This window comes from Protopterus annectens, chromosome 14.part0 (assembly GCF_019279795.1).
Source record: "Protopterus annectens isolate FY-2018-M chromosome 14.part0, PAN1.0, whole genome shotgun sequence".
Classification (NCBI taxonomy): Eukaryota; Metazoa; Chordata; order Ceratodontiformes; family Protopteridae; genus Protopterus; species Protopterus annectens.
Window position 1 is genome coordinate 244,355,216 of NC_056748.1, and position 15,578 is coordinate 244,370,793.

At 39.0% G+C, this 15,578-nt stretch overlaps 1 protein-coding gene across 1 annotated transcript in view; it reads right to left on the minus strand.

Moving 5' to 3' along the window:
* SLC18A2 (solute carrier family 18 member A2) overlaps positions 1-15,578 on the minus strand; it is a gene marked incomplete in the record, with an annotated part of 947,305 nt that overhangs the window by 92,309 nt on the left and 839,418 nt on the right. Inside the window, 2 exon segments of the mRNA XM_044055965.1 lie at positions 8,911-8,962; positions 12,170-12,248. Of these exon segments, the coding sequence (XP_043911900.1) occupies positions 8,911-8,962; positions 12,170-12,248 (131 nt within the window).

Consider the following 15,578-nt stretch of genomic DNA (forward strand, 5'->3'; position numbering starts at 1 on the left):
AGCCTCAGAAGACAGACAGTTTTCAACCAAAGGTGTCCCAGTAGATGCTATGGTGGTGGCAGCGACCACCAAGAAGGAATTAGATGAAACTTCTGCATCTGTCCACCCACCGAATAAGGAGTCTGGAATGATGGACAGATATGGGAAGCATATGTTCTCTTCAGCAGCCTTTACCCTTAGGTCACTGAATTATTTATCCCAATTCACTTGTCTTCGGAGGGATCTCCTCAAGGAGCTAGGAGATTCCCTCCAAGGTGCTACAGCTGCAGGGGGTATCTGACAAGATAAGCTCTCAGCTTGCGACCTTAACCTCTGTAACTAACATCTCCATGTGCCTCATTTCTTATGCGGATGATGGAGTGAGCAGGGCAGCAGGCACAGGAATAGCTCTGAGAAGACATTCCTGGATGTGTCTGTGTGACTTTGCTGAACCGTTCTAGTCTTCCTTTATTGATGCACCATTTGATGGCTCATCCTTCTTTGGGCCAAAAGTGAAGGAGACTCTTACCAGGAGTGAGCAAGATGGCAAGACTCTGTATGCCATGGGAATATGTTTTTCCGTCCCTACCAGACCTTATCCCAAAGGTCAGAAAGGCAGAAAAATGTGGTTCTGGAAATCCAATGGAGCCTCGTTGGATGCTTGTGGTGAATTTTCCCCCAGAGGCAGAGGGGGAAATAATGAAATATGCTGCCCTCACAGCAGAGGTGTCCACAGAATCAGGGTGACAGACACATGTTCTTGGGTAGACCCTTCCAGCACTTCTGAAAGGAAGTCCACCTCTGGAGGCAGTCGGGAGGGGAGATTATCACTGTACCAAAAAGCCTGGCTAAACATGACTCAAAACAAATGGGTACAGTCCATCATATCTAGGGAATACAACATTCCTTTCTCCCTTCCACCCCTTCCATCAAAGACCATCCCAGACATACCACCCAGTCAAAGGGATCAAGCAACCTGAGAAATTCAAAAGTTGCTAGAAAAATGAGTCATCCAAGAAGTCCCCAAAGACCAAATTGGGTCCGGAATTTACTCAAGGTTCTTTTTAGTTCCAAAAAAGACAGGGGACTGGAGACCAATTTTGGATCTCAGCAGACTGAACAAGTCGGTAAAGAAAACGAAGTTCCGGATGGTAACACTGCAGTCTATACTCCCTTTTCAGGGAAAAGACAATTGGATGTGCTCTACAGATCTTCAGGATACGTACTGCCATATAAAGATGGACAGGTGATCCAGAAGATATCTACGTTTCTGGCTGAGAGCCAGTCATTACCAATTCAGAGCTGTGCCCTTTGGCCTCACTACAGCCCCCAGAGTGTTTACCAAATGCATGGCGGTAGTCATGGCTCACCTGAGGCGTCAAGGATTTCGGGTGTTTCCATACTTAGACAACTGGCTCCTGACCACCACCACCGAGCATCTACTAACCAGGACAAGAGACACCACTATTCATCTCTGCTCAGAACTAGGCATTACTATAAATTTAGAAAAATCTGCCTTGTTGCCATCACAGCATATTACCTTTATAGGGGTAGACTTAAACACAAAAGACATGGTGGCAAAACTGCCTCACGAAAGAGTTCAGACGCTGCTCCATCAGGTGTCAATATTGCCCAGGAGGAAAAAAGTGCAAGCAAAATTTGTCCTCAAGGTTCTGAGTTCGATTGCAGCTGCAATAACACTAATCCCACTGGTGCATCTGCACATGAGAATATTACAGTGGCTACTTTTCGCTCAGTGGCTATGCAGGAATTGCCCATGTCAAACCAAATCCTTATTATAAACACCTGCAAGAGGGACCTACAATGGTGGCTTCATTCCACACAGCTCACAATAGGCAGACCATTTGTTCTTTCCAAACCGATAGCTACAGTAACCACGGACGCTTCTCAGATAGGGTGGGGGGGGGCATTATCTGGGACAGACCATCTAAGGAACTTGGCAAGAACACAAATACCACTTGCACATCAATGTCCTAGAGATGAGTGTGGTGCTCTTATCTTTGCAAACATTCCAGAGCTCTCTTCCAACAGGTAAGATTGCAATACAAACAGACAACATGTCCGTGGTGTGGTACATCAACAAACAAGGCAGAACCAGATCCTATCCCCTCTGTCAAGAGGCTCAGAGAGTTTGGCAATGGGCAATCTCTTCTCAGAATTTTCTAACGGCAATGCACATCCCGGGCAAATCCAACGTGATAGCGGCCAAGCTAAGTAGGGCAATTCTTATGCCTCATGACTGGTCCCTCAAACAGGAAATTGTGAACTGAATTTTTCGCAAATGGGGCCAGCCTTGCTGCGACCTCTTTGCCATATCCACAACTCCAAATGCAGCAGCTATTTTGCCCTAATCCCCCCTCCTGGGGAGTCACCCAGGGATGCACTTGTTCATGATTAGCCCCTGGGACTTCTTTACATATTTCCCCCATTCCCATTAATACCCAAAGTTCTCCAGAAAGCCAGATCATTGAGTTGCAAGATAATTCTCATTGCTCCTTACTGGCCTTGTCAGATATGGTTCCCCTTTCTATGGCCCCATCTTCTGGAGGAGCCTTCGATCCTGGACCCAGTGCCAGATCTTCTGACTCATCAGTCAAGATTGCTCCACCAATCTCTTCAAAGCCTCTAGCTGACGGCTTGGTTATTCCACTTCCCATCTTAGCCAGGCTTTCATATCTATCCCCAGCAGTGCGACACATTCTGGTTTCGTCACACAAGAATACAACTAGGAAAATTTATGTAAGCAAATGGAAGAGGTTTTTTTTGCTGGGCTGACAAGAACCATATAGACCCTTTTACAGCCCCTATATGAGCAATCTTGGAATTTTTGACCGAAATCTTTAATCAGGGTGCAGCGGCAGCCATGGTATGAGTGCAATTAGCCGCTATATCAAACTACCACATAGGTAACATGAGATGTATCATGTTCGACAGATTATGCAAATCCTTTCTGAGGGGTACATTCCTTTTAAGACCTCCCATAAAAGAACCACCACCTCCTTGGGATCTAAATTTGGTGCCATCCTCCTTAATTCGTCCTCCATTTGAAGCAGCCTCCTCTTGCCTACTAAAGTTCTTATCTTGGAAGACAATCTTTTTGATAGCCATTACTTCTGCTACGTGGGTTTCAGAACTGCAAGCTCTGTCTGTTCGTCCCCTCTATCTAATTTTCCACAATGACAGAGTGTCTCTTAGGACAAATCCTTCCTTTCTGCCAAAAGTTTGTTCTGAGGCCAATTTAAATCAGTCTATTGAGTTACCGGTGTTTTTTCCCAATTATGGCAACAAGGCAGAATATGAGCCTCACCAATTGGATGTAAATAGGTAGCTATGTTTCTACTTGCATAGGACAAAGGACTTTAGAAAATCTGACCAAGTGTTTGTTTAATTCTCAGAAAACGGAAAAGGAACTTCAGTTTCAAAAGTGACTCTATCAAAATGGCTTACAGACACCATTACTTATGTCTATACTTCTCAGAATAAAGAGCTACCAGGAAAAATTAGAGGGCATTCAACTAGAGCAATGTCGACTTCCACTGCCTTTCAAGCCAGGCTCCCTTTGGATTCAAACCCTCATAACTTTATCACTCATTACAAATTAGATGTGGCCTCCCAGAACAGGGCATCCTTTGGTTCCACTGTTCTGCAGAGTTATTTCCTTGAGCCACCTGAGTAAGATGGTGCTAGGGACGCTGTCCCAACTGTCAAGAAAGAAGGCGAGATAGGACAACATATAAAGAAGTTATGCACTCACCATAACGTTTCATGTTTGTTGTCCATAATCTCGCCTTTATTCTTGCATCCCATCCACCTTCCCTCTTCCTGGAGGATTGAGGGGACCTTTTCTAAAATTGGCTATAAGTTCCCGATTCCCTTCATGCCTTAGGAATTATGGGCAGAGGATCTGTTGTAGTAGTTGTATTGGGTTGCATAGTCTAGTGATTAGTTATCTCAAACAAGATCTGGGTAACAGTCTCTAGGCATCTTGGGATAGTATTTAGCCTCGAGCCAGTGAAAGCTCTCGAGCTTTAGTATATGGCCGAGTCGGAACTGAATCCAACTGTCAAGAATGAAGGCGAGATTATGGACAACAAAATGGAACGTTATGGTGAGTACATAACTTCTTTTTTTATATCAAACTATTTTTATTTTTTTTTTAATCAGACTTCCAAATCAGTACAATATTCACAGGAGGTGATACAGAAATTGTGACAGTCTTTTTATTGAACCCCAATATCTGAAGTATCTACATTAGAATCAGTTTTAGTTAAATCTTTGGAAGAAAAGTAAGAGCTTTCAAATGGAATGGATTTATCACTTGCAGATACATTTCTACTTTGAGAAAGCGGTAATAGTTCTTGCATTTTTGATCTCACAGACAGATATCTCGTATTTGAACTCACAGACATGTATACTTCTCTTGGACCTGACTGTTTATACAAATGTTTAGAGTGTCTTTTGTATACTTGAATATCAGGACCTTGTATCAAATATGATTTTAAATGATCTGTTTGACAAATTACAATGCCATGCATGTTGACTTTCTGTAAAAGACCAAAGTGAAGTGAATTCTACCAATATGCACAGTACACATGAAAGCTCATTTCCATACAGAAAGTAAACACAAATATTTAGATGTATTAGTTTAGTATTATCTGGCCCACCATTCGTTACTGCATTTCATAACATCAGTAGTTCAATTTACAACTTATACTGACTCTAAACTCTTTCAACTTCTCAGCAGAAAGAGATAGTAGAAAGGTAGTCGCAGTACGTCCAGATCTTTATCCATGAAATCCTCTTTAGGAACAACAGGAACAATAGGAACAATAGGAACAATAGGAACAATACTAAGGAAGAGATCACAAGGACCAACATTTGACTAGCCACATATACCCTTAAGTAGACAAAAATAAAAGTTTCAGCCTTTCTTTTCGAGCACTTAATACTGCTTATCTTATCTCCCAAATCAAACAGGGCTATTAATTATAACCCTGGTGTAAATTTGTGTCTATCCATTCAGTCATCAACAAAATCCTTAAAAGTAGTCAAGCTAATGCTCTGTTTGACCTGAAGTAGTAACTTATTCCACAGGCTGGCAATATACTAAGTTAGGAACCCATCTTTCTAGTGAGCTTTGTTTATTTCTTGGTGTAGATTTAGGTTTTTCGTGTGGGTGTTTGTAGAGCCACTGGTTTTAAAAAGAAACAGGAGGTTAAATAAAATCAGGCCTTTCATGGCTCAAAATGCAAGACACAGATGACCTTAGAGCATTGTGTAGGCTATTGAGTACAGGGAGAGTTGTGCACATCTACGTAGATCAAGTATTAAAGGCCATATCCAAGGCAAAGAACACAGATTCCATGGGACCTGACAGTATCCTAGGCTGTATTCTGTGCCAACTCCTGCAAGAACTAGCTTCACCATTGAGCACCCTGTTTAACCCACAGCCTAATTACAGGCTTCATTCCAGCAGAGTGGAGAACCACCCTTGTCATCCCCTTGCACAAAGGTGGTGCCACTACTGAGCTGGGAAACTATCGCCCCATTAGCTTGACAAGTCTGATCTGTAAAGCCATGGAGCGTATTATTATGCATCTCATAAACAAGGACATAGGCAATCTCTAAGCACTTGACCCCACCCAGTTTGGATTCGTCATGGGAAGATCTTGCCTACTGAACCTAACTGACTTCTTTGAGACTGGCACCAAGGCCCTGGATGAGGGAAAGTCAATACATACAGCTTACCTTGACCTGGCCAAGCCCTTTGACACAATCCCCCACTCTAGCATCATCGAAAAGCTAACACAACTTGGTGTTAATCTCTATGTCATCAGATGGGTGGCCAACTGGCTGACAGGACCCACAAGGTCAAAATAGGTGCCACCACCTCTGACAGCAGACCTGTCACTAGTGGTGTTCCCCAGGGATCTGTCCTGGAACCCCTACTGTTTGGCATCTACTTCTCAGATGTCCAGGCAAAGACAAAGGGCCTATGGCTGACCAGGTTTGTGGATGACTGTAAGTTGGGTGCTGTCATTGACTTCCCAAATGATGTTAACATACTGCAAGAGGGTCTCACAGCTACAAATAACTGGTGCTAAAGTCATGGCCTTAAGTTAAATGCAAAAAAATGTATTATCATACCATTCAGCAAAAACATGGCTCCTGCTGATTACCACATCAATGTCAACCCGCTAAGCACTGGACCTGTGGTGAGAGACATGGGTACTCAGGTTGACAACAATCTCACATTCGATCATCATGGAGCGACAGTGGTCAGAAAAGCCTTTTACTTGGTTCATCTCATAAGTAAAGAGATTGCATCCAGAAAAAAGGAGGTTATTACCTCTCTGTACTCGTCCTTCATTAGACCTATAATTGAGTATAACACCCCATTTGGTATGTACCTCTCCAAACATCTGCACCAACTGGAAAGGCCACAGAAATACCTCACAAAGAGAATCCATGGCCTCCAACACCTGTCCTATGTGGACAGGTTGAAATCACTATCACTCTACTCGGTATCATACAGATTGCTCAGAGGTGACCTGTGTCTTGTCTACAAGGCAATATCGGACCCTGCCCTACTTATGATGCCCCATATCCTTAAGTCTAACTCCTCACACAGTGCCCACTTGATAGGCCTAAATCTAATATGCGACTTTGGCAAAACCTGCTGGAGAGACAGGTTTGTCTCCCAGAGGCTGCCCCACCTCTGGAATAGACTTCCCATACATGTCAAACAGAGTACCTCTCTGACCCTCTTTAAGCACAACCTTGATGAGTGGATGAGAAACCACAAATTTGTCCCAGCGGTTCCACCTTTGTCCCCATTGACAGGGGTGTCAAGTGCTGACTGGGGTTTCTTTTTTGGGGATAATCTCTTTGCTAGGCTTGTAAGGGCCCTAGGACCATTAGCCTAGTAACCTCTTATGATCCCCTAGCAGTAACATATTTTATTTGATATTTAATCCTTCAATGATATTATGGTAATTTCTATGATCTTTGTTGAACATTAATGGGTATCTGTTGCTAGCAATGAAGTAATAGTTGGATTTATTAACTGTGATCTGCATCTCTGGAGCTACAAATTAGGATCACGGGTAATGGTGAAGTTATTTCCTTTATATCTAATACTGCACTTTACTGACTTTCACAAATATCTGAATCAACACAGGGAACTACAGAAGCATGCACTTTGCTTTTGTCTTTGTTCTGTCTGATACTGTGAACATTTTTTCTCCCATTCCCCAGCTGACCACTGAGCCTCTATCCCACTCACCCATTTAATCCCTTCTTACCACAGACATGAATGCCCTGTGGCCCATTTTTCTGATTGTATGTGGTCTGGCTCAGGATTTGCTTAAAAATTGCCTTTTAAGAGAGAAATCCAGTCTCTTTCTTCCTACTTAAGGTTAAAATCGTTAAACACCTTAATTGCTTCTTTGCCAGTGATATAAAAGAAAGTTGCACACCAGATTTTTTTCTAGAATGTTGCAATACTAATCAAAGTGAAATACAGTTTTAATATTTGAATCCAAAGTTTCCAGTTCTGTAACACATTTTCTTGTAGCTTCAGTGCCATCAGCAGAAAAGAAACAATGCAGACCATCTAAGACAAATATTGAAGACGTAGCTGAACAATTGTTGGTTCAGTGCATGTGAGGAAATTAAATGGTTGTTAGAGAGAGAGAGAGAGAGAGAGAGATTTGTGATTAAAGTCTTCAGATTTATAGTTGTTTGTTCAAAAAATATATACAGATGCAGAAATAAGACACTTGTACTTCAAAAATTAGAAAGCAGGGCTGGCTTGTCCTCACAATTATTTATGACAAGGTAAAAATACAGGCAAGAAAAAGAAGAGAAAGGACAGAGCACAGATTCAACCAACTCAAACCCTGGAGCAAAACAAAGATACAGCAGCTGGTATGACTTCTTTCCAACGGTATGTTCCCGTATTTCAGACATTTCTCCCATTATTATCAACACCTTAGTATATTTATGTACTCCAAAACTTATGCACATAGTCAAGACAGTTATGAAAAGAGGTGTACAAGTAAACCAGCATGTGCATTCATCAGAAAATCTTTTGCAAGGTGACCAAATCAGAAAGTCACATGAAACAATAATGCTATTGGGTGAAACATCTATTTAAAAGTACAATATTTAATTGGCTCATGTGTAACTACATACATGTTGAAGGGAATGAGGATTTGTATGACAGAGTCAACTAGATCCTAAGATATTTAAAGCTGCAGATCTTTTCTGCTATCTCTGGTGAATGAAGCATTTGTCCAGTTTCAGTAAAAGATTGGACATCGCAGGGTTAGTGATGGGGAGGAAGGTTGCAGCATTTGGTCTATATGCATTTCCTGGAGAAATGATGGAGGCTTTACATTACCAGTAGAGTAGTGCTAGGGAAAGAATGAGAAATGTACAGGTAGATACATCTGTCTTGAACCACACTGAGCATATGGAATTGGAAGCATGTGTATCTAGGTGCTGATTGCACTTAGCAAGAGCGGAACTGGATAGGCCAAACATGAATACCTTCCAGACCCAGTTACCATGTGAATAAGATATGACATTAATTCTGATTCTCCTGCTGGAAGGTATATAGCAGGCGATATAAGAAAGTTGGTACCAGAGTCAGGGAACTGAAAACATTGATAATACGTCCTACTAAATAAATACGGGCTTGATCAGGTTGGGTACTCAGTCTGTCATGCATGAAATCAATCTTTCTGTCGCTGTGCATACTGTTCAGTCATCTGAAATCTAACTTTTCAAGAAGTTAGGAAAACAAGCATGACAAACAGGTACATGAACTTTAGGCTATGTAGTGATACAGAATTAGACACATTATTAACAGTGAAAAAAGTGAAAGAAGATAAAATATTTACTTACACATAAAATGCTTACTCCTACAATTAGCATCCCAAGCAGAGAACAAAGCCACCTGTTAGACATACAAACAAATTAATTTTTTATAACAGTTTAGGACACTTTTATAGACCATCACTTTCTTAGGATTCTTCAATATCTAAATGTGTATAACAGAGGAACACATTTAAAATATTGTTTATTTGTTCCTTTTACTATTAATTTATATATATATTTTTTATGACAGCCTGATTCAAGACATCTGTACTGTGTAGAATATCTTGTGAAATTTTACAGGCTACATGTCATGTCAACCCAGTAGATACAAAAGGTCTATATTATAATAGTGAAAATCCTTTTAAGCGAACGCGAAAACACCGACACATATTGCTCGAACCACGATTATGTCAAACGTACTAAAACGCGAAATTCAAAAAGTCGAAGTGTCATGGTTGTCCCGTCTGTGGTACAGCTCTGTAAGGTAAGTGTGCGATAGTTATGGACCTTAGGGTTAGAGTGTGGGTTAAGGTAAGTGCATAGATAGGTAATGTATGTAAGGTTTAGTGTAGAGTTAGAATTAGGGTTTTGTTAAATGTATGTGTGTGGATTATTTGTTTTGTTTTGGTATATCACTGTAGGGTAAGTGTGCAATAGTTACGGACCTTAGGGTTAGGGTGTGGGTTAAGGTAAGTGCATAGATAGTAATGTATGTAAGGTTTAGTGTAGGGTTAGACATAGGGTTTTGGTGCTTTACTTTAGGGTTAGAAGTAGGGTTTTGGTTAGTGTATGTATGTGGTTTATTTATTTTGTTTGGGTAGGCAGTATGTAGTGGGAGGTGGAGTTGGCCGACTATGGGGATTCGACTTTTTGTATTTCGCAGTTTAGTACATTCGGCATATTCACGGTTCGCGCAATACATGTCGGTGTTTTCGTGTTCGCTTAAAGGGATTTTCGCTATTATAATATAGACCCAGATACAAAAGAAGGCAGAATCAAACAGAATTATTTTTATTTTTTGCAAGCAAAGTTAAACTTTGGAGTATAAGAACATAGCAACATTGATTGTACAATGATATATATTCAAAATATAAACAAACTAAAGTGACATTTATAATACTAAAACACAATTACTGGACCTTTAAAATGAAGGAAGAATGGACATGTAACAAGTGGTGTCTGATATTAATGTTTTCACAAATTAAACTAATTTCACAGCATTACTTTCTAATTATACTTGATTATATGCTGTTATGAACATATTTTTATGAGTAGCATTCAGCAGAGTTTTCTTTGTAGAAGCAAATTTAAATTTTACATTGATTGCCATTTTACTTTGTGAACAGAATGTTAAACCTAAAAGTCAGCTTATAAGACCTTTAAGTAATTAAACTAGCAATAAAAAATGAAGAATGATACTGGAAATGTTGTTTGGATAAAGATTAAAATGCCAAACATGCAAGTTTTAATTTTATTCAGTGTTCAAGCTGTTCCCATTCCAGGACTTTTAGGAATTCTTATATATACAATAGCAAGAGAGGTATATGTATATATGTACACTTGGGAGTATAGATAAAAGCAAATATGGAAAAAAAGTAAAGAAGTCTGTTAGGATTTGAACCACACCCTTTGTTATAACATTACTGTTGGGTGTCAGGCTGAAGCACTGAGGCAGCTGACAGCTGGACAGCCCTGAATTGCATTGTTTTTTCTTAGTATGGAGTCCTGGTACTACATAAATAGATGCCAGTTAGGTACAGGAATGACGGTATACATGTTTACGAATACAAAATGTGAGCAAGAAAGTAATGTCTCCAGTGTAGCTTTAAACCGTATTCTATTTTACCTAAAGTGTTACTAGGACAGCTGAGACAGGAGCCAACCTTTAGCACCTTATAGCTTTTCAGCATGCAGTCCAGTGACAGCAAAAGTAATTCATTACATACAGTCATAGCCGGCCTTAGGCATAGGCCAACTAGGCGGCCGCCTAAGGCGCCGTTGTAGCAGGGGTGCTTTTCAGTGTTTATTTGATGTAAGTAGACCAGGATGGGGGCACCAGGTGGTGTGGTGGGGGATGCCGTGGAGCCCTTTGCCTAGGGCACCAGTCAATCTAAGGCCATTCCTGCATACAGTAATGGATGTGAACCTATTTTTAAAAACATAGGTAGGCAAAATGAGAAAAAAAAAGAAAGAAGGAATAAACAAATAACCCAGCTATACCCTTATCTCAAGATAAACACAATCCAGTTCTATCTGTGCTACTAAATGTATCGGAGATCTGGACTATACAAGCATTAGATAAAATAGTACTTAAGCACTTCCATGAGTGTTTAAGCACAGATCACCCAGAATAATATTCTTGATTTTATGAGCAACATATAACTCTATTCCTGAAGTTTAAGCATCAGCTGATTTCCTGGCACATGAGATGAATCTAAGAGAATCCTTCATAGATACCTTGGAATCAGATTCTAGCTAAGACAGCATTTCTTTGCTTGTATTCTTATGTCTTTATGAACATGCATGCCTCCAAACATGAGTCGTGACAGATTTAGTGCTACAGAGCAGGTATAATTACTGTTATTAGAAGCGAGTCTGGAATAGAAAAACAAGCCATTGAGACTCGGTTATGAAGGAGGCTATTACTTAGTCTATGCCATGTGTGCATTTTCAGACTATGGAAGATAAAACAGTGTGTTTCTACAAACCAGTGGTCCCACAAAAAAAACTCTAGCAGAATGATAACTATAAAGCAAAGTTACATAAATGCAGTTTTCTCATAGCCTTTAGTTTAAGTAAATTTAAATATATGCAAATACCTGGTGATCTAAATTTTTGTGATAATACTTACATTATGGACATCCTTAGAATGGAAATTATACCAATAAAGTGTTTTTCCGTGGCAGTTCCAAGAACAGATTGGCATTAAGCCATACTATAAGCATACGTTAGAATCAATGTGAAGAATATTCATTGGTAGAAGAATAAAGACTGATGTATGAATATTCCGTTGGAAATACTAAAGGAGTGCAGTGATATAACAGTGTTGCATAATGTGTTTTTCTAATTATGTGCTTCTAAGCTGCCTCACTGCGTGCAAAATATTTAGGTTCTCATTTTGTAAACCAGATGATTATTACAAGTGAGAAATCAGTAGTAAAATAATGGAATTGTTTCAGAACCAATGCTTTTGCATACTGTGAAAATATACTGAAATATTCATGTTATTAATCTTAACAGCACTGCAACAGCAAAGATATTAGCATAAATGTCCAGATGACGATACCTTCCCATTTTGTTTGCAAGTACACCGAATATGTTGGTTCCAATTAGATAGGAGACACTGGCTGGAAGAAAAGCAATACCTAAGAAAAATGAAAAACCCTTATCAGTTCTGAAATCAGTAAAGTAATATAATAGCAATAAAACCAAAGATATTTGGGTCTTTATCAGGCAACTGAAAAAAAATACTTTCATGTCTGTGGCCACCTTAATATCCTGTTGCAAAGAAATCTAGCATATCAGTGACAAAGACGAAGAATAAAATTTATCATGTGCCATTGTGTTTTCTGACAGACACATAAAACTTCAATATTTCAGTACTGGTGACAATTTATTAGTCTTTATTATGCTCAGTCCTCCATACATTTCATGTAGTCTATCTGTCATGCCACACATGCTTCTTAATGTGACTCCGACACATTTAAGAAATAAAATGTTTTGTAAACTGTGACTGGCAAATTTAGTTTGCATTTCATATTTGTGTATTTCTACTCTCTTTCCAATGACATTGACAAGAAAAGGAGAGAAAGAACTGATTATGAACATTTAACAGACCCATTTTGCTTCATCTGCTGTTGCGACAATATTTATTTGGCTGCAGTTTCACAGAGGCTGACAGAATAGCAACAGTCATTGCCTAACACCATTGTATGATATGAGCTCGGAATATACCTGCTGGGTTAGTGGTCGTAAAATGAAATGATAATCTATCCCATGCAAATAAAAGTACCAGTTAAAATAGGAGGGTAAATGCAGAAGAAAGAGGGAACACATGCTGAGATGCGTTATGTAAAGGAGCAAATTCATTTTTATGTCAGGTAAAATAAAAGGAAACATAAAATTCAAAAGCTCTACATGGTCTTTGAGAAATTAAGCAAATAAATAAAGATCTGAGTTAAAAGGATTTAGTTGTTAGGCAAATTTACTTTAACTGTGACTGAAACAGCAAGGAAGCAGACAGTATCAGAATTAAATTAAGTTTGTGGAGATTCTTGGTAATGGGCAATTGTGTTAAATAATTTATGATATTGTAAATAGAAAATCAGGTAGGAAAGGAACAGATTAAATTCTGCAAATGACTAAGTTCTCACTTTTTGTGGGAAAATATGTTTATGATTAAAAGTGGCCTGCCAACAGTTTAGATGATTTCATGTCTGACAGCTTAGGCTGGATTACATCTTGAGTAGAGACGTCACACATTGAGAAGATGGGATTAGAGCAGTGCTACGTGAGTTTAAAGTACAAGCAGAAGTTGTAAATCCATCAGCTTTCTGCCTTTTGTTGCTGTCTCCCTGTTGCTTTCCTATTAGCTGTCTAAGAAATCCAGGTCACTGGGCATTGCAGGACTATTCTGTAACCTCCCTTATTCATTCCTGTTCTTACCAAGGTGTTCAAAGTAGTAGGTTTTTACAGTGGTTCATATATGATACTCTAATGCCTGGAATCCTAATGCTTAGAGTGTCACTGATAAATACAGCAGCCTTAATCCCTGACCACTTGAAAACATCCTTCTTTAATAGGTGGCTCAAATATCTGTTTATGAAACATTTAAACTTTTAATAACAATAAAGGCCTTTTTCAAATACCTAAACCACTCATGTATCCCATCCAGTTATTTTAAACTGGGGTCACAGTACCTTTGGAGAGGGAGCAACAGCACCTTACAGTCCCTATTTAAAAAGTTTAGTTTCAGTGTTAAATTTCAATATTGAGGCATGACAAATGATTTATGGTAAATTTCAGTCTTCATATTTGAAACTTTACCTTTAAGCTAACTGTCACTTTTTTTGGGAACGTAGTTTAAAAAATGTGAATCTCATGGATGGTGGTAGTTATTAATTTTCTGCTGGTGGCATTGTGTAAAACTTTAGATTTTTGTGTCTCCCTTCTGTTTGTGTACCTCCCCAATGAAAATCCAAGGCAAAGGTAAACAGATGCAAAGAAAACATATACTCTGGATGTTATGTAAAAAGACCAGATTCATTACCACCTACACTAAGTGTACACTAAACGTGCACAATCTGCATTCAGGTATATCCCTACCAAATGTTTTGTACTTTCTAGTCACTCAGAAATATTGCACTAAGTGTACATGTAATCTATACTTTGTGGTAGACTTTATGAATTCCCCTTGATATTTAAAGCTGCAAGAAAATCAGTAGGAAAACTAAAATTAGGAGGAAGGTGTGAACTATGCCTGCGTAGTCTGTTCACTCAGAACGGTGTACAATTAGTGTACACTTAGTGTAGGCTTTATCGAATCTCAGGGATTATGTGGTAGTAACATTTATCAGTACAGTGTACCCATACCTCTATATTATCATTTTAGATTCTGCACTATTTCCAATGAAATATGTGATTTACAGTGTAAAATTACAAAGAAGACAGAAAATGGCCATGCAGAGAATAGTGACATAATCTACTAAATGTTAATATAGAATAAGGGGTGTAGGGTGACCCAATGCACAGGCAACCTTTTGACTGGATTCTACTATCTGAAATGGCATGTAGAATATATATTTTTTGTGGGGAACAAGTACCATACTCCGAATTCTGGAGGCCAAATTCCTGTACTGCCTAATTAATATAACCAGCTATGTAGTCACTGCATCATGGAGGCTTAGAGAGTCTTCCTTCCAAAACCTTTACTGAGAGAGTAACAGATCTCGACAGCTGTGCTTTGCTGCACACTTTGTGAATGAAAAAGTCAGTGACTCCCTTGAACAAGTATGGGGATATAGACCATTCCACTAAAGATCTTCTAATCGTATAATCTTGGAATGTAACCATTAGACTGAATGGATCTGAAGACTTTTTTCTTTCTATGCTTCCCCCAATATTCCACGCAGGACTTTTCCTACACAATTCTTATCATTATGTCGCATTTTGAGGTCAAAAAGCCTTGGAGTCAGCTAGTCACAATAGAATGATATCTGGTCAGGCAATCACAGATGAGATGTACAAATTACTAAATATACTGACTTTGATCTCAGTATACCTGTAGTCACTGTCAGTAGTTTTGCTGCATGCCAGAGGGCAGAATGTTATCAGTCTTGGTTAAAGAAAATGATAACATCCAAAATGGATAAGAAGAAATTGAAGGTGAAGGCAGAAAAGCACCAGACAAAGCAGAAGGAAGCAATTAAAGAACAAAAAATAAATTGAGGAAAATATATTAAACTATTTGAGGAAGGAACAGGTAATCTTTAAAATGCATGTTCGTTCTCTTTCTTATCAAAATAATAAAGAGTATAGATCTGTCTAACTCTATTTTATACACACACACACACACACACACACACACATATATATATATATATATATATATATATATATATATATATATATATAATACATATCATTTATTTACAAAATTGTAGATAGCTGGGCTGGCAGTATCTCAGTCTATCACA